This window comes from Bombina bombina, chromosome 2 (genome assembly GCF_027579735.1).
Source record: "Bombina bombina isolate aBomBom1 chromosome 2, aBomBom1.pri, whole genome shotgun sequence".
Taxonomy (NCBI): Eukaryota; Metazoa; Chordata; class Amphibia; order Anura; family Bombinatoridae; genus Bombina; species Bombina bombina.
In genome coordinates this window covers 253,769,620-253,797,409 of record NC_069500.1, presented here as the reverse complement: position 1 = coordinate 253,797,409, position 27,790 = coordinate 253,769,620, and the positions used below count along the sequence as shown (strand labels likewise).

The following is a 27,790-nucleotide window of genomic DNA, read 5'->3' as shown; positions in this document are numbered from 1 at the left end:
TTTCAGACCACTCCCCAAATGACAGAGCTAATAAAATCAACCTAAAGGCTTCTGTATCATCCTGTCTCTTACCATTTCACATTAGTCATCATCAAACAAATAAAGCATTAACAGCCATAAATACCAATCAAAATAGGGAGAAGGTATATGTATATCACTAGGAAAAATATAAATGATAAACCTCCTAAACTACCTCATCTTACACAGCTATGCCGACATTATAACAATAAGCAAGTCAAACACTCACCATCAATAAACTAAACATGAAAAAAATGGGAGATTTATCATAAAAATAATCACAATCTATAAGTTCAAAAATACTCTAAATACCAATCGTCACGTCATTAACACTACAATAATATGACAGCCTTATCATACTAAATCCAGCATTATTAATATCATTTGTCTAATAACCAGGTTGTGCTATATAGTGCCCCTATACAGATCTAGTTTATATTAGATCTGATTCTCAAACATGAGGCAGGATACTGGACACAAGACAGGCAGGAAAGTAGACTCAATGCAGGAAAACATGTAGGACACCAGACAGAAGATTGAGCACATGATAGGATAATGGACATCAGGCAGGATACCAGACGCAAGGCAGGATAGTGGAGTCAATGCAGGAAAACAGGTAGGACGCCAGACAGGAGATTGAGCACATGATAGGATAATGGACATCAGGCAGGATACCAGACTCAAGCCCGGATAGTGGATTCAAGACAGGAAAACAGACAAGATGACAAACACAAGGTAGGATATACTGGACACCAGGCAGGATACCGAATACATGATATCTGGACTGGACATCAAGCAGTATAGTCGACTCAAGGCAGGATACCAGGCAGGTCAGTGGACTCAAGGCAGGATAAAAGGATGGATGACAGATGCAAGGCAGGATACTGGAGCCAAAGCAGAATACTGGACAGGCAGGAAGTTTCTGCTGCAATCACTTACCCTAGAAAAATGGGCCTCCCACACCTGAGGATACTAAGGTGGAAGTTCCACAAAATAAACTCTTTAATACCCAGAGTGACACACATACGTTGGCTTTGGCATTTCACATGGATGAATGCCGAACCTGAAGCCCTTTGCTGGAATGGGGAATAGGTTCCTTACACTATTCACCTATTTCTATAACTGTGCGAATAAAAGCTAAAAACCTTAATAAACATGTATCTATTCCATACTAATGATAATATATATTGTAACATAAGCCAAAAATAACAACTCTGCTGATTTATCCAATACTTCACACATTGTAAAAGTTTCCTATCTGGTACTATGCTGCACCTAAAATACATACAGCTTGATGATAATGATTAATCTAGTCCTTCATTACACCTTTTATTAGCAAATAAATGGGGAAAATAAGTAAAAAGGAGAAAAAATAGACCTAAGATATGGAATGAACACGTTAATCAATTAGTGATCAGCAAAATGCTAATTTATCTTCTAGAGTACACAAGTGAGAAACAATTTGTTTACACTGTGACAAAATTTAATAGGCTAATATGTACTTATTAAATAATCAGTGAAGTGATGGATTATATTTAAGGAATCACTTCTAGTATATTATGCATAACAGTAAAGTTTAAAATATAATTTGCATTCTTGTAAAAAATAAGTCTAAAGTTTCCTTTTTTTATGCACCAGTTTGTTTTTCTCCCCAAATCAGCTCACAGGCTGTACTGTTTTTAGCCATTAGCTTCTTGTAGTCCAGGGAAAACCTGTAGCGATTCCATTTATAATGGGAATTTACATTTAACCCCTGACACTTTAAACTAGCAGCCCTAGATACATAGATCCTATGGGTATAAGAAGATTACACTAATTGGACAGCATTGATACATATCAGTAATGAATTGTTATTTACAAATTAGTTATTTGTATATTTTTTACTCAGTAACACATTGATGAGGTATATTAATTTTAGAATCCCTACGTTTCACACCACAGAAAAAGATGAAAACTAGACAGGCATAACAATATTTGGTTACAGTTGTCCCTTAGGTATCGAGGAGCCCTATGGGCACAAAGAAAGGAAGGACCTTTATGTGCTGAATGGTTGTTAGGTTCTAGGGGACATCATACTATGGAGGAATTGTAAAGAATAGTACCCTTGGTGGAATTTAGTTGCATGGAGTAAATTTGCATAAACAGGGGGTTTATAGAGGTAAGCCCCAAGTGTTGGGAGGAAGGGTGGTCTTGGGTTTAGTGGGAGACATGGAAGGCAAAAACTTTGGGTTCTGAGTGGACATTAGGTTAAACCTGGGTGAGTGTCAAGTACTAGGAGGAGGGTGTTAAGAAATGGGAGGGATTTCAAATGGGTGGGAGCCAGCGTCAGGATTGAGGGGATGATGGTTGTAATGGTGTATATTCTGGTTAGAGAGGTCCTGCTAGGGTTGAGATTGTGGGGCTGCAGCTGGTGTTATTGCTTAAAACCAGCTCTAAAAAGGCTTCATGAAGAAGTGGTTTGTGTGGGCATATCAACAACTCACAAGAAAGTGTGTGGAATAAAAAGTCAAAATAAAATGCATTTAACGCCTATCTGGTGAGCTGTCAAAATATCTATACTTGTTAGTCACAACTGCTTGAGAGGGGTCATCAAAGTATATTGGCTCTGTCACAAATAATTGCACTACTGCTTCTAGTTTCAACAACCTGATGTCTGCCCCACTTCAGGTGAGCGTCATTATATCATTTAATAAAAAAATAGATCAAATCTGTGACAATTCACTTTCATTGATGTTTAGTTTTATACAGCATAATCAATACAATTCATTGCGTAAGATCATAATAAAAAATGCAAAAATTCTAATGTAGCCAGAAAATAATGCTCTGTGAACACTTTATTACACAAAGTACATTCAGTTTCAGAAAATAGTGTTCTAAACAGTGTAACCATCTATAAATCTGACATCCTGTTAAAACCAAAACAAAACAAAAAACCCAACAAAAAAATAACATTAAATAGATTTTTATCTTTTTTTCCATTTCTTTCCTGGACGCAAAATAAGGTTGTGGATTTAAAAAAATAGAAGAGATTTAGCAGCTTCATATTTGTGGCACATAACTCTGTACTGCAAAATAGTTGTGATTTTAAAGGCATGAGAAATAATATGTCATTGGCAGTTTAAAGTGCTATTGAAAAAGCAGAGGAAGTCAATTAAATATGGGGGGAAATTGTATGAATAATACAGTTTCTGTAAGCGTCATATAGTGATCACAAAAAATATTAAATTCTCAATGACCCCATAGAGACTACATCAGCACTCGATAAAATGAAAAGAAACCATGACATTTGTACAGCCCACAGAAACTAGTACAGTTACAATTAAATACATAATATTAAACGTGCGAACAGGTAAAGGGGTTGGGTGGAAGCAGTCGGCAGTTTTAGGAGGAAGATACTGATGGTTGTTGTATAGGTGGCGCTGAATATTCTTCTTCTGAGTCAGACGCATCATCATCCTTCTCCTGATCACTTCCTTCTGTACTCAGTCTATCAAATCCTTTCCGACTGTAGCCTTTGTGACTTGCAAAGAAGGTCCCAAGGTTGAGGCCTCCAGTGCCTTTTCCTAAGGAAGAAAATAAAATAAATATATATATATATAAAAAAAAAAATAATAATAAAAAAAAAAATATATATATATATATATATATATATATATATATACAGTATATATTTGGGAACTGATTTGCACATGTATAATGATCAACAAAATCCAATATCATATGAAAATAATTTATAAATTATTATCATCATTTATTTGTAGAGAGCCAACAGATTAAAAAACAAACAACGCTCTCATTCTTGATTAAATGAGAGGGAATATACCTGGTACAATATACAAGAAGGAGGTGAATTCATTAGCACCTCAACAATTATTTATGTACATTCGCAGAAGGCACACTCTGCAGCTTATATAGATCCAAATACAGCCTTTATTGTTGTACAACAATAACGGCCTGTATTTCAAAGTATTTAAGTTGCAGGGAGTGCGTTACGGTAAAGTGTGTGTATACATATATACACACAATAGAAATATCGCTCTAGACTCCGACACTGCTGGTCCTGAGCAGAAAACTCTGCTGATTCAATCAGCAGCGCTAGTTGTACGAGTCAGATGTTAAACACACAGTAGTCTAGGGTTGACAGTGCTCCAGATGCCTACCTAGGTATCTCTTCAACACAGAATATCATTGGGAACAAAGCAAATTTGATAATAGAAGTAAATTGGAAACTTTTTAAAAATGGTATGCTCTGTCTGAATCCCAAAATTAATTTGAGGTTTCATATCCCCTTAATGTAATGCCAATTTGACTGTATATATATTGATTTATCTGTTAGTAATTCTTGTTTTCTCTCCTATTCTTTTTATGTTATGCATTCTGTACAGATACATGAGTAACAAATCTACCCATACGATGGCAAAGGTAGGAGAAAAAAAAGTCCTTTGCCTGGTCTTAGGTAGTGCTGACTGTAGGATGTATCTACTTACAATGTGTGAGGGAGCAAGCACATTGAACTGATAAAACATAAATGTATGCAAAGAAGACCAAATAGCTGCTGTACAAGGTCATATACAGAGAAATGGGGGGCTAATTAATAGTTAATACAAAATTGGAAGTGCAGTTAGAAATCCATCTTTATTTACCACCTTTAAATTTAAAATTGATAGAGAGGAAAATATAATATAAAATCAGAGTGTCCCAAGATCTATAGAACACTGAATATTTGTTTTATTATGAGAATATCAATAGCAAAAAAAAAAAAAGGAAGTAGGCAGGCTAAATACTGCTGTAGTTATATACTCCACCTGCATAATCACATGGTGGGATAGTACTTGAAAAAATACCAGTGTTCAAAGGCATCCTTCTCCCTACAAACTTCATTGGCTTCCCCCTTCATTTGATTTTTAGCAAGTTTCCCTACAGTACATGCATTATGGTCCAGATTTAACAAAGACCAGGTGGACAGGGGCGTACATCTTTACCCCTGTGTGCCTAGCATACTTTTTATGCCCATCCCCTACTTTATTTTCCCCTTACTGCATTTTCTCCTTTTGGCCTAGATTACAAGTGGAATGCTAATTTAATTACACACCCGCACAAGGGCAAATTTGCCCATTTGTGGGCCCACAATAAATAACCAGCGATTACAAGTGACTGGTTATCACTACCGTCAAAACGAGGTAGCAAGTAGTGCTTATAAAATTAACCAGAAATCAGATCTCTAGTTAATTTTATAAATGTCCACCAAATGCCCCCAAAATCAAGTGTAATATACTTTAATAAAAAATAAAGATGCTGCTATCTTTATTTTTTTTATAAAGTAACTGCACTTAGAAGTTTTTTGGGGCTAAAGTTGGGGGTGTGTGGGGTGTTAGAAAAGTGGCGTGTATTTCCTGAAAATATATATGTATACACATATTAATACATAAATATATATGTACAGTATATAAGCATATACATATATATTTAAGATCTGCTGCTGTGGGACTTGGATTGCACCTCACCTGTAATAACAGCGCACATTTGCGTGCACTGGTATTACAAAGTGGAGCACAAATATTGCTTTAGCGAAAGCGATATTTTGCGCTCCACTTATAATCTGGCCCTTAGTTGATTAACTCATATTTCTCCTTTTAATCTCACGCCGTTCCCATTGATTTTCATACTCCTTCTCGGGCACATCTTTCTCTGTTATTTTCAGATGTTTTTCCCGGCCTCTATTTCTCTCCTTACTTCAGCAATAACGTTGTTCTTCTACGCCCATAAGTAATTGTTTCCTGTCTGTGTGGGCTTCAATTTTTATTGTTACTTTGCAAGTTTCTCACACTTCACAAATGTATTTAATTTCTCGTTGCCTGTTATTTTTATTTTCGCCACCGAGTGTCACTCTCCCTTCATTTTATTTCAGGTCATATATTTCAATGATTTTTTCTCCTCAATTCTTATCCTTTTTGCCACTTTTTAGTATAATATAACATTTTTTTTATTCACATAAAGTCTATTCTAGCTCACTTATATTTCTCCTTCATTTGTGTCAGTGGTTATTTTCTTTATTATGTCACATTCAAAAGACTCCCATCATAATTTAACAGAAGACTGATAATAATATAATTAGCTCTAAAATATCTTCCTTTATGTCTAAAATCAATGGTAAAATTAAATCCTTACTTTCTGTGTTATAAACGGATCAACCTGCAGATCTAAGTGTCTTTCTAAATCTATTGTCCATTCTTATTTTCCTAATCAACTACTCTCGGATCTTCCTCTCAACTCCTTATATCTTTTGTTTCCATTCAAAAACCTGTCTCCTACCATTGCTAGGCGAGTTAAATGGATCTTTAAACATTGCTGGAGTAGAAGTATCTTTTTCGGCTCACTCTATCAGAGTAGCCTTTGCTTCCAAAGCCCTTTTAGACAATTTTATTTTAAACCAATCTCCAATGCTGCTTTTTTATTTGGTGGATTGATCCATTTGATATGAGTTTACTGGCTTGTAATAAAATTAATAAATAAAGCAATCTAGTTAATCTTTTTCTCATTTAAAAGCCTGTTGCTAATGTTATTTTCTTAAAAAAGTATGTTGTGCAGTGTACAGTACAAAGTATTTAGATATAACAGTAAAAAGAGAAAAACTATGGGAGGAATAGTAAGACTAAAGACTGATGATAGATCAGTGGAAGGAGGTAAACAAATTCCAAACTGTCTAAATGATTACTTTTGCTCAGTCTTCTCAATAGATTGTAAAGATAGTGAAATGCCATTAAGGGATGTAACTTTAAATAATAATGTGGGTAATACTTCTCTTTTTTTACAAAGGAAGAGGTTTCAAAGGCTTTATTAAAAATAAAAGTAGAAAAGTCTGTGGGTCCAGATTATATTCATGGAAGGGTTTTAAGGGAACTTTTGATCTGTGATGTCTACTCTGTTAACAGAAGTTGTTCCAGAAGACTGTAAAATTGCTAATATAGTCCCTCTTCATAAAAAGGGTAGTAGGGAAGATTCTGTTAACTATAGGCCAGTCAGTTAAATCAGGGAAATTAATGATTATTAAATTAATGATAAAAAAATTGAGTGACGAAGGTGATGAAAAATCTGAAAATTAAACCAAAGTACAGGGATTAGTTGGAGGTTTGCGGACATTGAAACAGGAATCATAGAGAGATGATGAGTCCGTTACCATTAGTTTGATGAGGCTTAAACATAAATAATGTTAAGTAATGGGAAACAGTAAGGTTATATTAAAGGCGTGGGGGGATGTTAGGCTCTGCGTATTTTATAAAATATAAATTATTCCTTCACAAAGTTAGGATAATTGGAATTATTTGCATATATTTTTTTATTTATAACTAAAATTGTTAAATGTTCACTATAATTTTTTTTATCACATATACAACAGAGCAGCAACAAACTTGACAAGAAAAAAAAGTTGGTTTGTTCAGAACAGGTAAATTATTTTCATTGATAGAACAAAAATGGAGTATAAAGTAAAATGACTTGTGATCTTTGAATGTGATGAAAGAGAAAGAAAAAATTGATACACTTGCCTCTAAGTTTTCCTAAGATTCCTCCAGAACTTGATTCTGATTTGTGTTCTGTTTCACCTGGGAAAGAAAATTAGATTTGAAATGTACATAAAACTCAAAACAACTTTCATGATTCATATATAGTGTATGATATTACTTTAGCTCTTTGTCTTGGTTTTCCTTTGATGAAACTTAACTCCTTTCCTTGACATCATACTCACGTAGGCTAAGGAGTGTGCATGTGTATGTAACAGATGCTCGCTCCTGAGCCTACCTTAGTATGTTTTCATGGTAAAGAGCTAAGTTTTAACAAAACATAAAATGAGAAAAAGGCACACAGAAGTAAATTGAAAAGTTTTTTTTAGTTGTACACTCTTTCTTAAACAGAGTGTACAATAATAGGTTAATAAATTAACACCTTGTTTGCTGTGATTGTTTTCATTTGTCAAATGGCACATCAGATGCCTTATTTGTTAGTATTTTTAATTGTTTTGCAGTTCTTTATTTTCTGTGCTGAAGTCAATTAGGAAAAGATCTGTAGCACTATTATGCTTATGAAGTATGCAGTGGGCACTTCCAGTTCTAAGAAGTAGAAAACCCTAATATTCAAACGTACAGAAAAAGAAGTAATGAACGTATATCACAAAATTGTTTTACCATGCATAATTAAACATTTTATATTACAAATTTGAAGGGGCCGAATTATCAAGCTCCGAATGGAGCTTGATGCCCGTTTCCGCGCGAGCCTTCTAGCTCGCCGGAAACAGCAGTTTTGAAGCAGCGATCTTAAGACTGCTGCTCCATAACTGGTCCGCTGCCTCTGAGGCTGTGGTCTGCAATCCGCTCGATCCTATATGATCGGGCTGATTGACACCCCCTGGCCAAATCTGCAGGGGGCGGCATTGCACAAGCAGTTCTGGTGAACTGGTTGTGCAATGTTAAATGCCGACAGCTTATGCTGTCGGCATTCAGCAATGTCTGTCGGACATGATATTCTACAGCGTATCATGTCGGACAGACATTGATACATTGGCTCCAAAGTATTTTATTTCTTTTTAATCATGAAAGTTTAATTTTGGTTTCTATGTCCCTTTAAATAAAGTCTTATGTCATCACACTCTGTATTTCATGTGAGATACACTAGTAGCAGGGCATAACTCACCTCCATACATTCTGACTTTCCTCCAGCGTATAAATATTGCAATGGCAATAAGGATCATAACTGGAATGATTAGTAGAGTAATAATGAGAACAAAAGATACTCCAACACCACTTTGTTCAATAACGGCCTGTTTCTCTTGTCCATGTGCCTTCACAACTGTAGAAACATTTGCTTTTGGTCTGCTTCTTACAAGTGTTTCTAAGATTTCCGTTTCTGTTGAAAAAGGTACATGAATACAAAAAGGGTACAAATTATGTCAGTTTCAACTTCAGATGAGATTTTATAAGATTAACAAGTTTTTTTACAGATGTACAAATGTATAATTTATATTTACTCAGAATTTAAAGAACCACTAAACAAATTGTAAACTACACAATTTTGAACCTTCATATCTGAAAATAATTTTACAATGAAAACTACAGCTTTATTTTGTTAAATGAGAATATTGTTTTATGTTCGTTTATTTCACTGATTTCCCTGCCCCCCGGAATAAAAAGAATCCTTGCTAACCAATCACAAACTGATATTCAGATATAGCACAAACTCTGTTTGTACATGTGCAGTTGAGAGAACCTGGGGAAGCCTATCATCTCTTCCCTTAAGGTGGTTTAGCACTGATTCAACTTAGTTACTATTGCAAAGAATGATTCTCCTATCATTATTGTTGATGCAAAACTGACAAACCTTTTAAAAACACGTGACTGCTGAGAATTTTAGGGGGAGGGTGAAGTAAACAAAAGCTTACATAAATTGCCTAAAAGTATTAACCCAAACCTCCCTGGGAGAAAGTGAAACAAGCACAATTTTTAGATGTATTTTACAGCAAAAGGCATCAAAATAAATAATGTATATTGCAATAATGAAACATTTTATACGTTGTTGAAATGTCAAGTTTAATGGTCTTTTAAGTGAGACTGTCTCATAGAAAACAATTTTTATCTAGTGACACTGAGGGGTCAGTTGTTATGTGCATCATGAATTGTTGCATAATTTTAAATATGTCAACATACGAGCACAAGGGTTTTCCCAAGCAACATTTCAGAAGAAACATTGAAGTATGTGATTTGCCAAGGATGCAGTAGTATGTCAATCAATCAGCTTATTGTGAGACATTCCCAAAACATAAAATTACCCAATAGACTAGTCTTCCCATTCCCAAAAGACAGTTTAGCCTAGAAAGGCTCTGTAACTCACATTAACAAAAAAAATGTGCATCTGTTTAGCAATCTGCCTTGTTCAAAAGTAATTTACCTGACATTTCCGGATATCAGATACATAAAGTACAAAGCAAAAATATGTAAATAAAATATATTGTTTTCAGAATTTGCAAAGAGCACGGAATTTTAAACAACTTTCCAATTCAATTCTATTATAAAATGTGCCTTGTTGTCTTAGTATCCTTTGTTACTTAGGTAAGCTCATAGGAGCTCAGGAGCGTGCGTATGTCTTTAGCACTCTATGGCAGCAGTGTTTGCAACATTGTTAAGTGTTAGAGACATGTGCACGCTCCTTAGCTCCTAGGACCTACCTTGTAGGGCAATAGGACCTAGATCGAGGACCCGGTACATAAGCGCCCTCAAGGGTGTGTTTGATATATTCACATTTACGGCTGGCACTGCAGTGACATTTGAGTTACTCTAGCAGTTGTTATTGTGAGGAGCAGGCAGACAGGTACATTTTAGTATGGTAGCACAGACACAGTGAGTGCCTGCAATTTACCCCTCCCCAGGCACTCACTGTGTGTATGCACACAATGAGTTCCTGCAGCGCCCCCAGTGCAAAGATTAGCAAGAGCAGCTGCAGCACTGAATGCTGCGCTAGTGGTTGTGAGCTGGGGTGGCAGCAGATGATCAGGAGCTAGCGCAGCGCGGACAGCAGTGCTAGCACTAATGAAGCAGTTAAGGTTGGGCAGAGTCGGTGCCCTGTGCCTGGCTGGGAGGTCTGTTACTCTGGGAGACCTGTAATGTGGGGTCTGGCGGGTTGGGGGCCCTGGGGGTAGGGTATGTGGTGGTGGGGGCCTTGGAGTATGGGGTCACTGGCCTTTGATGTTGGGGCCCTGTCCCAGGTGTTTGGGGGCCCTGGTGGGGGCAAGGCAGTGCAGGTGGTTGGTTGAAGTAGGGGCATATGAGGCAGGGTGGGGGAAGAGGAGGGGGGCCCTTCCCTTATTTTTCAACGAGTGGCCTGGTTGGTCTCAGTCTGCTCATAAACAAAGGATACCATGAGAAGGATGCACATTTGAGAATAGAAGTAAATTGGAAATATGGTTAAAATGTAATGCTCTATCTGAATCTTGGAATTTAATTTATTACTTTACTGTTTCTTTAAATCAAATGTGCAATTTAAACAATTATTATCACCATCCATGAGTCATCCAATCTTCAAAATTTAAGATGTTTCACACTTAAGTAACTTTGAATACTGCAGTAAATTCTTATAAATTGGTACAAGTATAAAACTAGGGGGCTTCTGATTCCTTTCATAGGGCAAGACATATATGATTTGTAAACAACAAAGTTATATACAGTTACTTTTCAATCACATTTTTTTCTCTTATGTTATTTTTACATATTATTATTTAATGCACAGGTTCAGTGCAATACAAGAGGCTCTAAAAACAATTACAAGACTGAAATAAGCAGGCTGAGACAGAACGACTGCCTAAAGAACTTACAAGTCTATAAAGCAAATCTTCTCTTGAGACAGTCACTAAACTGTGGTTATAACTCTTCTTGTAAGTGTGACTGAGGCCTGTATAACAGTTGTCTTCGTATGTAACTGTATATCAGATAATGTTATGTAGATGATTTTGGTATACGTGATTATTATAAATGTAACTAAATGGGTGGAGTCTGCAGACCAGTTTGAGAGAGGAGACAAGGAGGGTGACATTTTTTCTTTGCCTCTAGATCAGTGATGGGGAACCTTGACACTCAGATGTTTCAGAACTAAATTTTCCATGATGCTCGACTGAACTGCAGAGGGCCTAAACATCATGGGGAATGTAGTTATGAAACATCTGGGGGTGCGAAGGTTCCCCATCAATGCTCTAGACTAATGCTATTTAAAAGCCTTTAAATCTGTTCCAACTTTATCAGACACTTTCAGTTACAATGTTAATAAGAAAGACATAAAAGTGCAAGGAGTAAATGCTCTAATATGTTAGAACATGTTATTAACGTACTATTGCTTGCAACAGGGTTAAATACATAGTTAAAGTTAGCTTATAGCAGCAATGCACTACTTGGGACTAGCTATTCCCCCCTGTAGCGCATTGCTGCTCCTGAGCCTATCTAGGTATGCTTTTAACCCCTTAATGACCAGACTATTTTTCAATTTTCTTACAGTTAGGGACCAGTGCTATTTCTACATTTCTGAGGTGTTTGTGTTTAGCTGTAATTTTCCTCTTACTCATTTACTGTACCCACTAATATTATATTACGTTTTTCTTGCCATTTAATGGACTTTCTAAAGATACCATTATTTACATCATATTTTATAATTTACTATAACATTTTTTTGTAAATATTAAAAAAAACACACTTTTTTCTAACTTTGACCCCCAAAATCTGTTACACATCTACAACCACCAAAAAACTCCTAAGCTAAATAGTTTCTAAATTTTGCCCTGAGTTTAGAAATACCAAATGTTTACATGTTCTTTGCAAGTTATAGGGCAATAAGTACAAGTAGCACTTTGCCATTTCCAAACCATTTTTGTTTTCAAAATTAGCGATAGTTACATTGGAACACTGGCATTTGTTAGAAATCTCTAAATAACCCTTCACATGAATATATTTTTTTTTAGTAGACAACCCAAAGTATTGATCTAGGTCCATTTTGGTATATTTCATGCCATCATTTCACCGCCAAATGCAATCAAATAAAAAAAAATCGTTCACTTTTTCACAAACTTTTCTCCCTGAAATAATTTACAAACGGCTTGTGCAATTATGGCACAAATGGTGGTAAATGCTTCTCTGGGATCCCATTTGTTCAGAAATAGCAGACATATATGGCTTTGGCATTGCTTTTTGGTAATTAGAAGGCCGCTAAATGCAGCAGCGCACCACACTTGTATTATGCCCAGCAGTGAAGGGGTTAATAAGGTAGCTTGTAGGGTTAATTTTAGCTTTAGTGTAGCGATCAGCCTACTACCCGACACATCCCACCCCCTGATCCCTCCCTGACCCCTCTCTTCCCTCCCCCACCTAACAATTCTCTCCCCCATCTTAAGTACTGGCAGAAAGTCTGCCAGTAGTAAAATAAAAGGCTTTTTTTTTTTTTTTTTTTAAAGTGAAGGTCATTTTCGATTAATTAGTGCCCGGTTTTTAATAAACCTATTAAAAACAAGGGCACTTTAATGAATCAAAAACAGAATTTATGCTTACCTGATAAATTACTTTCTCCAACGGTGTGTCCGGTCCACGGCGTCATCCTTACTTGTGGGATATTCTCTTCCCCAACAGGAAATGGCAAAGAGCCCCAGCAAAGCTGGTCACATGATCCCTCCTAGGCTCCGCCCACCCCAGTCATTCGACCGACGGACAGGAGGAAATATATATAGGAGAAACCATATGATACCGTGGTGACTGTAGTTAGAGAAAATAATTCATCAGACCTGATTAAAAAACCAGGGCGGGCCGTGGACCGGACACACCGTTGGAGAAAGTAATTTATCAGGTAAGCATAAATTCTGTTTTCTCCAACATTGGTGTGTCCGGTCCACGGCGTCATCCTTACTTGTGGGAACCAATACCAAAGCTTTAGGACACGGATGAAGGGAGGGAGCAAATCAGGTCACCTAAATGGAAGGCACCACGGCTTGCAAAACCTTTCTCCCAAAAATAGCCTCCGAAGAAGCAAAAGTATCAAATTTGTAAAATTTGGCAAAAGTGTGCAGTGAAGACCAAGTCGCTGCCTTACATATCTGGTCAACAGAAGCCTCGTTCTTGAAGGCCCATGTGGAAGCCACAGCCCTAGTGGAGTGAGCTGTGATTCTTTCAGGAGGCTGCCGTCTGGCAGTCTCATAAGCCAATCGGATAATGCTTTTAAGCCAAAAGGAAAGAGAGGTAGAAGTCGCTTTTTGACCTCTCCTTTTACCAGAATAAACAACAAACAAGGAAGATGTTTGTCTAAAATCTTTAGTAGCCTCTAAATAGAATTTTAGAGCACGGACTACGTCCAAATTGTGTAACAAACGTTCCTTCTTTGAAACTGGATTCGGACACAAAGAAGGTACAACTATCTCCTGGTTAATATTTTTGTTGGAAACAACTTTCGGAAGAAAACCAGGCTTAGTACGCAAAACCACCTTATCTGCATGGAACACCAGATAGGGCGGAGAACACTGCAGAGCAGATAACTCTGAAACTCTTCTAGCAGAAGAAATTGCAACCAAAAACAAAACTTTCCAAGATAATAACTTAATATCTACGGAATGTAAGGGTTCAAACGGAACCCCTTGAAGAACTGAAAGAACTAGATTTAGACTCCAGGGAGGAGTCAAAGGTCTGTAAACAGGCTTGATCCTAACCAGAGCCTGAACAAATGCTTGAACATCTGGCACAGCTGCCAGTCTTTTGTGAAGTAAAACAGATAAAGCAGAGATCTGTCCCTTCAGAGAACTTGCAGATAATCCTTTCTCCAAACCTTCTTGTAGAAAGGATAGAATCTTAGGAATTTTTATCTTGTTCCATGGGAATCCTTTAGATTCACACCAACAGATATATTTTTTCCATATTTTATGGTAAATTTTTCTAGTTACAGGCTTTCTAGCCTGAATCAGAGTATCTATTACAGAATCTGAAAACCCACGCTTTGATAAAATCAAGCGTTCAATCTCCAAGCCGTCAGTTGAAGGGAAACCAGATTCGGATGTTCGAATGGACCCTGAACAAGAAGGTCCTGTCTCAAAGGTAGCTTCCATGGTGGAGCCGATGACATATTCACCAGGTCTGCATACCAAGTCCTGCGTGGCCACGCAGGAGCTATCAAGATCACAGAGGCCCTCTCCTGATTGATCCTGGCTACCAGCCTGGGGATGAGAGGAAACGGTGGGAATACATAAGCTAGGTTGAAGGTCCAAGGTGCTACTAGTGCATCTACTAGGGTCGCCTTGGGATCCCTGGATCTGGACCCGTAGCAAGGAACCTTGAAGTTCTGACGAGACGCCATCAGATCCATGTCTGGAATGCCCCATAATTGAGTTATTTGGGCAAAGATTTCCGGATGGAGTTCCCACTCCCCCGGATGGAATGTCTGACGACTCAGAAAATCCGCTTCCCAATTTTCCACTCCTGGGATGTGGATCGCAGACAAGTGGCAGGAGTGATCCTCCGCCCATTGAATTATCTTGGTCACTTCTTTCATCGCCAGGGAAGTCCTTGTTCCCCCCTGATGATTGATATATGCAACGGTCGTCATGTTGTCTGACTGAAACCTTATGAATTTGGCCTTTGCTAGTTGAGGTCAAGCTCTGAGAGCATTGAATATCGCTCTCAGTTCCAGAATGTTTATCGGGAGAAGAGACTCTTCCCGAGACCATAGACGCTGAGCTTTCACTAGGCTGGCGTCGGTCGTGACAATGACCCACTCTGGTCTGCGGAAGCTCATTCCCTGTGACAGATTGTCCAGGGTCAGCCACCAACGGAGTGAATCTCTGGTCTTTTGATCTACTTGAATCGTCTGAGACAAGTCTGTATAATCCCCATTCCACTGTCTGAGCATGCACAGTTGTAATGGTCTTAGATGAATTCTTGCAAAAGGAACTATGTCCATTGTTGCAACCATCAATCCTATTACTTCCATGCACTGCGCTATGGAAGGACGAGGAACAGAATGAAGTACTTGACAAGAGCTTAGAAGTTTTGATTTTCTGACCTCTGTCAGAAAAATCCTCATTTCTAAGGAATCTATTATTGTTCCCAAGAAGGGAACTCTTGTTGACGGGGACAGAGAACTTTTTTCTTTGTTCACCTTCCATCCGTGAGATCTGAGAAAGGCTAGGACGATGTCCGTATGAGCCTTTGCTTTTGACAGGGACGACGCTTGAATCAGGATGTCGTCCAAGTAAGGTACTACTGCAATGCCCCTTGGTCTTAGAACCGCTAGAAGGGACCCTAGTACCTTTGTGAAAATCCTTGGAGCAGTGGCTAATCCAAATGGAAGTGCCATAAACTGGTAATGCTTGTCCAGAAAAGCGAACCTTAGGAACGGATGATGTTCCTTGTGGATAGGAATATGTAGGTACGCATCCTTTAAATCCACGGTAGTCATAAATTGATTTTCCTGGATAGTAGGTAGGATCGTTCGAATAGTTTCCATTTTGAACGATGGTACCCTGAGAAATTTGTTTAGGATCTTTAGATCCAAAATTGGTCTGAATGTTCCCTCTTTTTTGGGAACTATGAACAGATTGGAATAAAATCCCATTCCTTGTTCTCTTATTGGAACTGGATGTATCACTCCCATCTTTAACAGGTCTTCTACACAATGTAAGAATGCCTGTCTCTTTATTTGGTTTGAAGATAATTGAGACCTGTGGAACCTTCCCCTTGGGGGTAGTTCCTTGAATTCCAGGAGATAACCTTGAGAAACTATTTCTAGCGCACAAGGATCCTGAACATCTCTTGCCCAAGCCTGAGAGAAAGTCTGCCCCCCACTAGATCCGGTCCCGGATCGGGGGCTATCCCTTCATGCTGTTTTGGTAGCAGTGGTAGGCTTCTTGGCCTGCTTACCCTTGTTCCAGCCTTGCATTGGTTTCCAGGCTGGTTTGGGTTGTGAAGTATTACCCTCTTGCTTAGAGGATACAGAATTAGTGACTGGTCCGTTTCTGCGAAAGGGACGAAAATTAGGCTTATTATTAGCCTTAAAAGACCTATCCTATGGGAGAGCGTGGTCCTTTCCCCTAGTGATGTCTGAAATAATCTCTTTCAAATCAGGTCCAAATAATGTTTTACCTTTGAAAGGAATGTTAAGCAATTTTGTCTTGAAAGACACATCCGCTGACCAAGACTTTAGCCAAAGCACTCTGCGCGCCACAACAGCAAACCCTGAATTTTTCGCCGCTAATCTAGCTAATTGCAAAGCGGCATCTAAAACAAAAGAGTTAGCCAATTTAAGTGCTTGAACTCTGTCCATAACCTCCTCATACGAAGATTCTTTACTGAGCGATTTTTCTAGTTCCTCGAACCAGAAACACGCTGCCGTAGTGACAGGAACAATGCATGAAATTGGTTGTAGAAGGTAACCTTGCTGTACAAAAATCTTTTTAAGCAAACCCTCTAATTTCTTATCCATAGGATCTTTGAAAGCACAACTATCTTCGATAGGAATAGTAGTGCGTTTGTTTAGAGTAGAAACCGCCCCCTCGACCTTGGGGACTGTCTGCCATAAGTCCTTTCTGGGGTCGACTATAGGAAATAATTTCTTAAATATAGGGGGGGGAACAAAAGGTATGCCGGGCCTTTCCCACTCTTTATTTACTATGTCCGCCACCCGCTTGGGTATAGGAAAAGCGTCGGGGGGCACCGGAACCTCTAGGAACTTGTCCATCTTACATAATTTCTCTGGAATGACCAAATTGTCACAATCATCCAGAGTAGATAACACCTCCTTAAGCAGTGCGCTGAGATGTTCTAATTTAAATTTAAATGTCACAACATCAGGTTCAGCTTGATGAGAAATTTTTCCTGAATCTGAAATTTCTCCATCAGACAAAACCTCCCTCATGGCCCCTTGAGATTGGTGTGAGGGTATGTCAGAACAGTTATCATCAGCGTCCTCTTGCTCTTCAGTGTTTAAAACAGAGCAATCGCGCTTTCTCTGATAAGTAGGCATTTTGGATAAAAGATTTGCTATGGAGTTATCCATTACAGCCGTTAATTGTTGCATGGTAATAAGTATTGGCGCACTAGATGTACTAGGGGCCTCCTGTGTGGGCATAACTGGTGTAGACACAGTAGGGGATGATGTAGTATCATGTTTACTCCCCTCATTTGAGGAATCATCTTGGGCAATATCATTATCTGTTGCATTACTGTCCTTACTTTGTTTGGACACTATGGCACAATTATCACATAAATTTAAATGGGGAGACACATTGGCTTTCATACATATAGAACATAGCTTATCTGATGGTACAGACATGTTAAACAGGCTTAAACTTGTCAACAAAGCACAAAAAACGTTTTAAAATAAAACCGTTACTGTCACTTTAAATTTCAAACTGAAAACACTTTATTACTGAATATGTGAAAAAGTATGAAGGAATTGTTCAAAATTCACCAAAATTTCACCACAGTGTCTTAAAGCATTAAAAGTATTGCACACCAAATTTCAGAGCTTTAACCCTTAAATTAACGGAACCGGAGCCGTTTTTACATTTAACCCCTATACAGTCCCAGAATGAGGCTCTGTCTATAACTAGAAAGGCCCCCATCTGAAAAAGGTGTCCAACACAGTGCCTGCCGTTTTTCTAAACGTTCCCCAAGATTATAATACCAATAATTAGTTAGAATCTGCATAATATGCCTAGTAAAGCAATTGTTTTAGCCCAGAAAAATGTCTACCAGTTTTTAAGCCCTTTTTGAAGCCCTTTATTCTTTTATGTTTAACTAAGAAAATGGCTTACCGGTCCCCATGAGGGGAAATGACAGCCTTCCAGCATTACATGGTCTTGTTAGAAATATGGCTAGTCATACCTTAAGCAGAAAAGACTGCTAACTGTTTCCCCCAACTGAAGTTACTTCATCTCAACAGTCCTGTGTGGAAACAGCAATCGATTTTAGTTACTGTCTGCTAAAAATCATCTTCCTCTTACAAACAGAAATCTTCATCCTTTTCTGTTTCAGAGTAAATAGTACATACCAGCACTATTTTAAAATAACAAACACTTGATAGAAGAATAAAACTACAAAAAACTCTTAACCATCTCCGTGGAGATGTTGCCTGTGCAACGGCAAAGAGAATGACAGGGGTGGGCGGAGCCTAGGAGGGATCATGTGACCAGCTTTGCTGGGACTCTTTGCCATTACCTGTTGGGGAAGAGAATATCCCACAAGTAAGGATGACGCCGTGGACCGGACACACCAATGTTGGAGAAATTGACATTTCACTCCTTTTCTTCAAAAACTTACCTTTTGATCCTGACAGCCGCTGCAGCGCTTCCTCCGCCCGTCACAAGCCCTCTTCGCGGGTCCAAAATGACGAATACGTCTTCCTCCAATCACGGCGTTGCATCAAGCCATTATCCCCCGGGGGGAAAGCCATGATTGGAGGAAGCCGGATATGTAATTTCTGACGTAAGAAGAGGCTTCCGACGGCTGGGGGAATCGCTGGAGCGGTTTTCAGGATTAAAAGGTACGTTTTTGAAGAAATGTCAATTTTGATGAAGTAAAGTGCCCTTGTTTTTAATAGTGACGTGCCAGGTATGTCCTTGGTCGTTAATGACCATTTTTTGTGGTCGTTAAGGGGTTAAACAAAGGATACCAAGAGAAGAAGCAAATTTGATTTAAAAAAAAAAAAATTACAAAAAATTGAAAAACTGTAATGATAAAAAGTCATTTTAAAAATATAATAATTTGTGATCATCTGTAAAATATTTTCCAAGTCATATAAACAAACATAAATTCTTAAGTATTTAGATATATTAAAACATTAGATGTACCTGTTATTTCTTCAACCTCTATACCAGCCTTTTTTACAGATCGATGTTCTGGAAACAATAAAGAGATCAAATTACTTAACCACTAAGCACATCAGGCTATAACATAATAACATTTCTGATTTAGGACATTAATTATTCTTCCGTTTGCTCAGCAAAAATATTTTATAGGAGCTCTGAAGGAACTTGATACATTACACCAGGGATATATTTTTTAAAATAAGAGCATAATGGTGTAACTGCTGACATGCCAGATATATTTATATTACTATTATCATTTGTTTATTATGAATAATTCCGATTATCCTAGCTTTGTGAAGGTATAATCTAGATTTTATTAAAGAGACAGAGACAATTATTTTGCAAAAGTCTTTTCCTTTACTGCTCAACAGCCATTCAAAGTAACATAAAACAGTTTAAACATTCAACATAGAAAGAATAGAGATGAAAACAATCACCAATGAAAAACAACCCTGAAAGGTAATATTCAAAAAAGACCAATTAGAAATATTCATCATGTTATAAACAGTCCACACATAATCCCAACTGCCTCTTTGATCTTTGGTGTTGGATAAGGAAAATGTTGAATCTTCGGAAATAAATCCATAAACGGAGATGAAGAAAATAATCAGGAACCAGAAAAAAATAAAGAAAAAACTGGAAACATAGTCCATCCGATGAAACTTGACACGAAGGAAGAAATCCTGAAGAACTGGGAGATAAAACGGCAGATAAAACTTGAAGAAACTCTTTTGAAGAGATGTGAATTTCAGAATCCAGATGAGGAAGGACCTGGAGCTGAAAATATACAATAACAATAAATATTAAAACATAAACAGGGCATGGGTATAGGGAGGGAAAATAATCGTCTCTGTCTCTTTAATAAAATCTAGATTATACCTTCACAAAGCTAGGATATCGGAATTTTATTACAAGGACAGAGACTTATATTTTGCAAGTTTAAAGCTAACAAATATAATTATTAATCTAACAAACATTGAGGTAAAGAATTTATAGGTTTAAAATAAAATTGTCTAAATACAGAGTCTGAAGACCATTTGATCCATCTGCTAATAGCAGTAGAAGAAACAGGAAGATGCGGATGAGAAAAAGAAATTAAAAGTTGATTAGAAGAAGAGTTACAAAAAGAAGAAGTACGTTTCTCATATTCTTTGAAACAAAGTACTACGCATAGAAGAGGATGATCTGAAAAATAAGGATAAAATATAAAAAAGACATAGATTTAGTTCTTCTAGAAATATTAAAAATTACACCTTGAGGTGAGAACATTTTAGAAGAAAAATCTATAGCCTTGACATCAGAAACTCTTCTGCAAGATAAAAGACAAAGAAGAGAAACAAGTTTACAAGAAAGTTGCTTAAGGGAAAGTAATTCAATGGAAGGCAAAGATTGAAAGAGAGAAAAATTTAAATTAACGTCCCAAAAGGAAGAATACTTAGCCGAAGGAGGTTCTTTATAGATTTCATAAGCCTGGAAACAGAAATATGTTGACCAATGGGAGAATTATTGATTAATTCATGACCTGCAGAAATAGCTGATCTATAAACATTAATAGACCTATAGGCCAAACCTTCCTCGAAAAGGGAAGAAAGAAAATTTAAAATCTCATTTAAAGGAGCTGAAAAGGGATCCAAACATCTTTGACTGCACCAGCCAGACCATTTAGACCAGGAGGATAAGTAACATTTCTTTGTTCCCGGTGCTCAAGAGACTTGTAATAATGATCTAGCTGATGAAGAAAAACCTTCGGAATCCCAGGATCCCCTGAAATTGTCCATGCAATGAGACGAAGAGAACCTTGAAGAACTAGTTCGTGAAAATCTCCGTTTGGATCTAACAGTAGATAAGGAACCATTGGAAAAAGAATTGGAAGTTGAAATGACATTTCCAACCGAGAGGGAAACCAGGACTGGGTTGGCCAAAACGGGGATATCAGGAGTAGGGAAATCTTGCTCCTCCTGACAACATTCAATACTCGTGGAATCATCGAGAAAGGCGGGAATGCATAAGCTCCTTGAAGAGGCCAAGGTTGGAGAAACGCATCTATCGCTAGAGCTTCCGGATCCGGGCGCCAACTGAAAAAGGGGAGGATCTGATAATTGAGAAGAGAGGCAAATAAATCTATCGAGAAAGGACCTCTGATAGAGAGACGTTTTTGAAAAAGGTCTGGGTGTAATTTCTAATCACTTGAGTCCAGAATATAACGAGAACCCCAATCTGCTGCAGAGTTGGAAAGACCCGGGATATATTCTGCTTGAATAGAAATATTGTTCTGAAGACATTGATGAATGAAATTCTTCGTGATATCTGATAATTGTTTGTAATGAGTGCCACCCAAACGATTCAGATAACGAACAGCTGAAATATTGTCCATTCTTAGAAGAATTGAAATCGGAGAGTTTTGTTTGATTAAACTCTTGATTGCAAAGGAACCTGCTATCAGCTCTAGACAATTGATGTGTTACTTGCGTTCCGAAACAGACCATTTGCCTCCGGTTATTTGGGAACCACATCTGGCTCCCCAACCCAAATTGCTTGCATCCGATTCTATTATAATATCTAGAGCTTTGCCAAATATAGCTTTGCCGTTCCAGGCTTCTATATTGGAAAGCCACCAGATCAATTCTAGTCTGGCTTCTTCTGATAAAGAGATTCTGTGAAAATATGAAAAACCCTTCCTTAAATAATGAATTTTTAACCTCTGTAAAGCTCTGTAATGTAACGGAGCTGGGAAGCTGGCTTGAATTGAAGAGGACAAAAGTCCCACAATTCTTGCAAGGGTCCTGATTGGGAAAGATTTTTTCTTTTAAGAGATGGGAAATCTCTAAAAAAAATTTCTTTCTTTTCTCCAAAGGTAAGCTCAGAGTAGAAACTGTGGTGTCTATTAAAAAACCAAGAAAAACTAACTTCTGTGAGGGAACAAGAACAGATTTCTTGAAATTGATTAGAAAACCTAAATTTTTCAAAATATCTAAAGTCATTTCCAGATGAATAAGAAGAGGAGAAGGGATCTTGATTCATAAGAAGAATGTTGTCCAAATAAATGATTAAACAAATTCCTGAGTCTCAACCAGGCTACTACAGGTTTTAAATTTTTTGTAAACACCCAGGGGGCGGAAGATAAACCGAAGGGAAGGCAAGTAAACTGCCAAATAGAATCCTTCCACAGAAATCTGAGGAACTTGCGATGAGAAGAGTGAATAGGAACTGTTAAATATGCGTCTGTCAGGTCCAGTCTTACTAACCAATCCTTGTCCATCAGACAATCTCTTAAAAGATGAATGCCCTCCATCTTGAAATGATTGTAAGAAAGGAAGGCATTCAAAATTCTCAGATTTATCACTGGACGAAGAGAACCTTCCTTATTTTCAGACTCAGAATCAAATTTTTTTTTATTTTGCAAGATTTAACTCTATTGTCTGATTTAGACAGACTGGAAGCTCCTTCATCAAAATCATCATGAATATTATCTGTAAATTTTTTAGATAAATGTTTCCTCTTTTGAGTAACTTTTCTGGGTGGTCCAGAAATCTTTTTGACAGAACTAATGGCTGTCTGAAATTGATGTCTCAAATCCTTGATGGATGAATCAATTAAATTTTTTACTGACTCAGTAGTTAAAGCATACGAGTCTTCTTGAGACATTTTGTATAAATATAAATGAATAATTAAATTAAATTAATAAGATAATAAAATAGAATAAAATCAAATAATTAATAATATATAATAATAATATATATATAAATATATAATATGCAACAATAAACTAAGGAGATTGATCAAATAAATCTAATAAAACAGAACTCAAAATAAATTATTCAATTGATAAAATAGGGAGAAAAGAATTCTATGTATTTATAATGAAATTGTAAATAACTGCTTTTCCCTCAGTGTGTGGCAATGAAACGATGTATCAATGTCTGACTGAAGTAGGACTGTGGACGTGAATGAGCTACGTCAGCTGTGTAGAGCAAAAAACGGTCGCGTCACAAAATGGGGGCGTGGCCACGTGACATGGACGCAAGATGTCGGCAATGAACAGTAAGACCGACAGGAGAGAGGGCTGAGTTGCAGGAGGAAAAAACGAGGGATAAAAGTCACAGAGAAACAGGTTAGAGCAAATAGGGATAACAAATAGAAAGAAAAATCGGTAAAAATTGAAAATGAAAGTAAAAAACGGATAAACATACGAAATATGAAAAAACGAGGGACAAATTAAAGAACAACAAGGGACAATAATAACAGAAAAAATATAATAATATATAATAATATATATTCTAAAAAGTATAATAAAATACAAAGAAATACAATAAGAATCTTTATTATCAATCACACTTAAGCTCATAAGAAAAAACGTATACTTATCTGAGAGCAGCAAAGAGAAAAGAGGCAGTTGGGATTATGTGTTTATAACATGATGAACATTTCTAATTGGTCTGTTTTGAATATTACCTTTCAGGGTTGTTTTTCATTGGTCATTGTTTTCATCTCTATTCTTTCTATGTTGAATGTTTAAACTGTTTTATGGTACTTTGAATTGCTGTTGAGCAGTAAAGGAAAAGACTTATGCAAAATATAAGTCTCTGTCCTTGTAATAAAATTGAACAGCATTTAGAATAAGCACTGACCATATGAAACGATGGTTTTGCTTCTCAGTGAAAAACACTGCCCAAGATTACAAATACAGCGCAATTGTTGTACAAGTTGTTGGTTAAAATGTTAAAAACAGCATTTTCATCACCTGATACATAAATACCACACCCTGGACTTTCAATGGAGGGGGTAGCACCGTGTTCATTACACTTGAAAGTCATTGCATAGGTTTTCTGCTTTTGATACTTTTGAAACTCTGTTATTAACTTTTTATAATTGTTATTGTGTGTTCAAATACACCTTAACATGCTATGGAAATAAATAAAAACTTCACTACCTTAGTCTACTCCAGATGTTTTATTGTTTAAAAAGATAGATAATCCCTTTATTAGCTATTCCCCATAACCAGTACTGTTATATTAATACACTTTTTACCTATGTGATTACCTTGTATCTAAGCCTCTACAGACTGCCCCCTTATTTCAGTTCTTTTGATAGACTTGCATTTTTAGCCAATCAGTGCTGACTCCATGGGAGTGAGCACAATGTTATCTATATGGCACACATGAACTAGCACTCTCTAGCTGTGAAAAACTGTCAAAATGCACTGAGATAAGAGGCGGCCTTTCGGGGCTTAGAAATTAGCATATGAGACTACCTAGATTTAACTTTCAACAAATAATACCAAGAGAACAAAGCAAATTTGATGATAAAAGTAAATTGGAAAGTTGTTTAATTGCATGCCCTATCTGAATCATGAAGTTTAATTTTGACTAGTCCCTTTAATGCACTCGCTCAGCTATTATTCAAAATAAATAACCTGAGGAAAATCTGACATGAGTACTGTGGTGCACACCATACTACCCCTCATACAATAAGCATTAACCATCCACTTCCAATAGTAGCGCAAAAATGCAAATCCAATGGTGTTAAAGCCCCATATGCTCGGCTTGTAATCTTGGCAATGGTGTGATTTTTTTTGTCACATCTTCCAGTAAATACTCTTTTTTGCCATTAAAAGAAGGCCACTTTACTATTTAACAGTGATTTTTCTATTTAGAGTTATTTCACTGCTTTGTATATTTAGACTGGTTCCTAAACTTTTTTAGGCCATTGCCCCCTTGGTTCCATGAACTCAACATCAGCGCCCCCTACCTTACCCTCTAAAAATAATATTCAGACCAGCAGTGCAAAGATCCTAATAAGGTCAATGACACAATACAATTTAAAGGAGAAACAATTAAACATATTTATATTTTAAAAGAAATAAAATGTAATTAAAAGTGTAGTGTCTTGATTTTCTAATACCAGCTTTTTAAAGTTGAGTGTCTTATAAACCACATTTAGTAATTACTTAACTGTTCAAAAACTGCTAATTTGATGGATGGGATTTTTACAATCTCTAGTTTTATGTCACTTAGCAGGAGATCTGAAGTTGATTTCTATGCTTGGAGCATAGTTGTACTACTGCACTAATAAATCAACTTTATACAAAGTGTATTCTACTTACCAAACTGTTATTGTAAAGAACCACCAGATTATTTTTGATAACAGAAGACTTAAGAACCTCAGATGGTTGACTGTGTACATCACTACTCAGACAAGCACAACAGGCCTTTGCTGTGTTCCCTGCTACTACACAATACTATCCCAGTCCTCCCCACTTCCACCTTTTATGCCTATTAGTGCTCCCCTCATTTATACCACCGCTCCCCCAAGGGGCAGCAGTGCCCACTTTGGGAATTACTGATTTTGACAAATATAAAATTATCTGAAATTGAGCAAAACCTAATTTATTAATGTTATAAACGCTTTAAATATCAGGAGTATTGTGTTAAACATAATAAGGTGTCTACAGGCTCAGTATATGAGTTAGTAGGTAGCATTTTGTTTTTAGCAATAAGCTGTAAAACATTGTGTGATGAGAGTGGGAAGTGACATCACCGGATGGGGGCGTGGTTTAGGTCCGTTATTGTCTATGTCGCAGTTACCAAGTTAGATGTGTTGTGCAAGCTGTATACTTCTATGCTCTGCAATAAAATAGTGTTGTACCTTCTATGCTGTGTCCTGCATCTCATGACATGGTGTCAGAAGTACTTGCCTGCGCTTCTGTTTCCTGATTAATGACGATGTTGAAGTTTACCCCACCTGAGCCTTATGATTTCTCTCAGCCTGCAGCTTGGCCCACATGGCGTCAGCTGTTTCAACGCTTCAGGATTGCTTCCAAGCTGGACAAGGAGAGTGGTGAAGTACAAGTTAATTCTCTTTTATACTCTATGGGGAAAGATGTGGAGCCAGTGTTCAATGCCTTTACTTTCCAAGAAGGGGAAGAATTTGACTTTGAAATATTTATGAATAAGCTCAGTGCCCACTTTGTGCCCAAAAGAAATGTGATTCATGAGAGGGCTTGTTTTCACAAACATGCTCAGCGTGTGGGAGAATCTGTGGAGTCATTTGTGCTAGCTGAATTCTGCGAGTTTGGTGTTGTTAAAGAGGAGCATATCAGATATCAGAGACAGAATAGTCATAGGAATTGCAGATGCTGAAGTCTCACTGAAGCTACAGTTGGAGGCTGAATTAACGTTAGATGGGGCTATTAGGATGGCCCGCCAGAGTGAACTGGTGAAAAAGCAAAGTGCTGATCTGAGGTCTGAGAGTATTGTGGATGAAGTGCAGCAGTTCAGGAGAGCTGCTAGTGAAAGGCACAGTGTGAGCGTTGGACCAAGGGCAACAGATACCCTAAGAAGCGGATGGGTGCAGCATGCTCGCTGCACGCGGTGTAACTGAACCCATGATCAGAGTGTCGTATACCCTGCTAAAGACAAAAGATGTAGAAAATGTAACCGAATGGGCCATTTTTAAGTGGTGTGTAAAACTGAATACATTAAGGAGATGCAGGTGGATAGTGACCAGGAGGGTCAAGAAGTGTCCTTTGTGGGGTCTGCTGTCGAATGGCTTGGTTCAGATGAAGATTGGCGGGTTACCCTTACTGTAATGGGAGCCAAAGTTGCCTTTAAGATTGACACAGGAGCTGATATCACTGTTATGTCCCTTGCAGCGTTCATAAAACTACTTCGACAGCCTCAGCTGGCGAAAGTTACAACTAAAGTTCATAGTCCTGGTGGCCGCATCGATTGTGCGGGGAAATTTCTTGCCAACTGCATGTACAAGCAGAGGAAATTCCCCATGTGGGTACATGTGATTAGATGTCAGCGTGTTAATTGGGCCTGGTCGCCAGAGTGAATGAGATTTCAGAAGACATGTTTGGTGAATTGGGCCTACTGAATTGCAACCCAGTCCGAATATCACTTAAAGGTGACGCAGTCCCATACAGCATTTCCACTCCTCGTAGAATTCCGTTCCCACTCATGCCTCAAGTGGAGAAGGAACTTCTGTGCATGAAGAATATGGGAGTCATCAAAGAGGTTGTTGAAGCAACTGACTGGTGTGCCCCATTGTGCCTGTTGCGAAGAAAAACGGGAAGGTACGCATCTGCATAGACTTGAAAAGGCTGAACGAGGCGGTGAAGAGAGAGATATGTGCTGCCGACACTTGAAGACATAGCCCCGAAATTAGCTGGGGCGAAGATCTTTTCCACACTCGATGCTTCCAGCAGCTTCTGGCAGATACCTCTAGATCCAAAGTGCCGCAAACTGACTACCTTCATTACACCGGTAAGTCTGTTTTGCTTCTGCAGACTCCCTTTCAGGATATCCTCTACTCCTGAAATCTTTCAAAGAGAGATGAGTTCTCTTCTAAGGGACCACAAGGGCACAGCAGTCGTCATGGATGACATCTTGGTGTATGGGT

At 37.7% G+C, this 27,790-nt stretch overlaps 1 protein-coding gene across 4 annotated transcripts in view; it reads right to left on the bottom strand.

Annotated features, from left to right (window-relative positions):
• Positions 1–2,834: 2,834 nt before the first annotated feature.
• Positions 2,835–27,790, bottom strand: part of PAM (peptidylglycine alpha-amidating monooxygenase) — a 405,645-nt gene continuing 380,689 nt past the window's right edge. For 2 of the 4 annotated variants that reach the window (XM_053701518.1, XM_053701519.1), the window contains exons 22-24: positions 19,370–19,417; positions 8,704–8,916; positions 5,676–7,619 (exon numbers count right to left, since the gene is read on the bottom strand). In XM_053701518.1, coding sequence (XP_053557493.1) covers positions 7,474–7,619; positions 8,704–8,916; positions 19,370–19,417 — 407 coding nt within the window. In that variant the 3' untranslated portion in view covers positions 5,676–7,473. Of the gene's footprint in view, positions 3,582–5,675; positions 7,620–8,703; positions 8,917–19,369; positions 19,418–19,721; positions 20,165–27,790 lie in introns of those variants that run through there. The other 2 variants (XM_053701521.1, XM_053701520.1) reach the window with 2 other exon arrangements.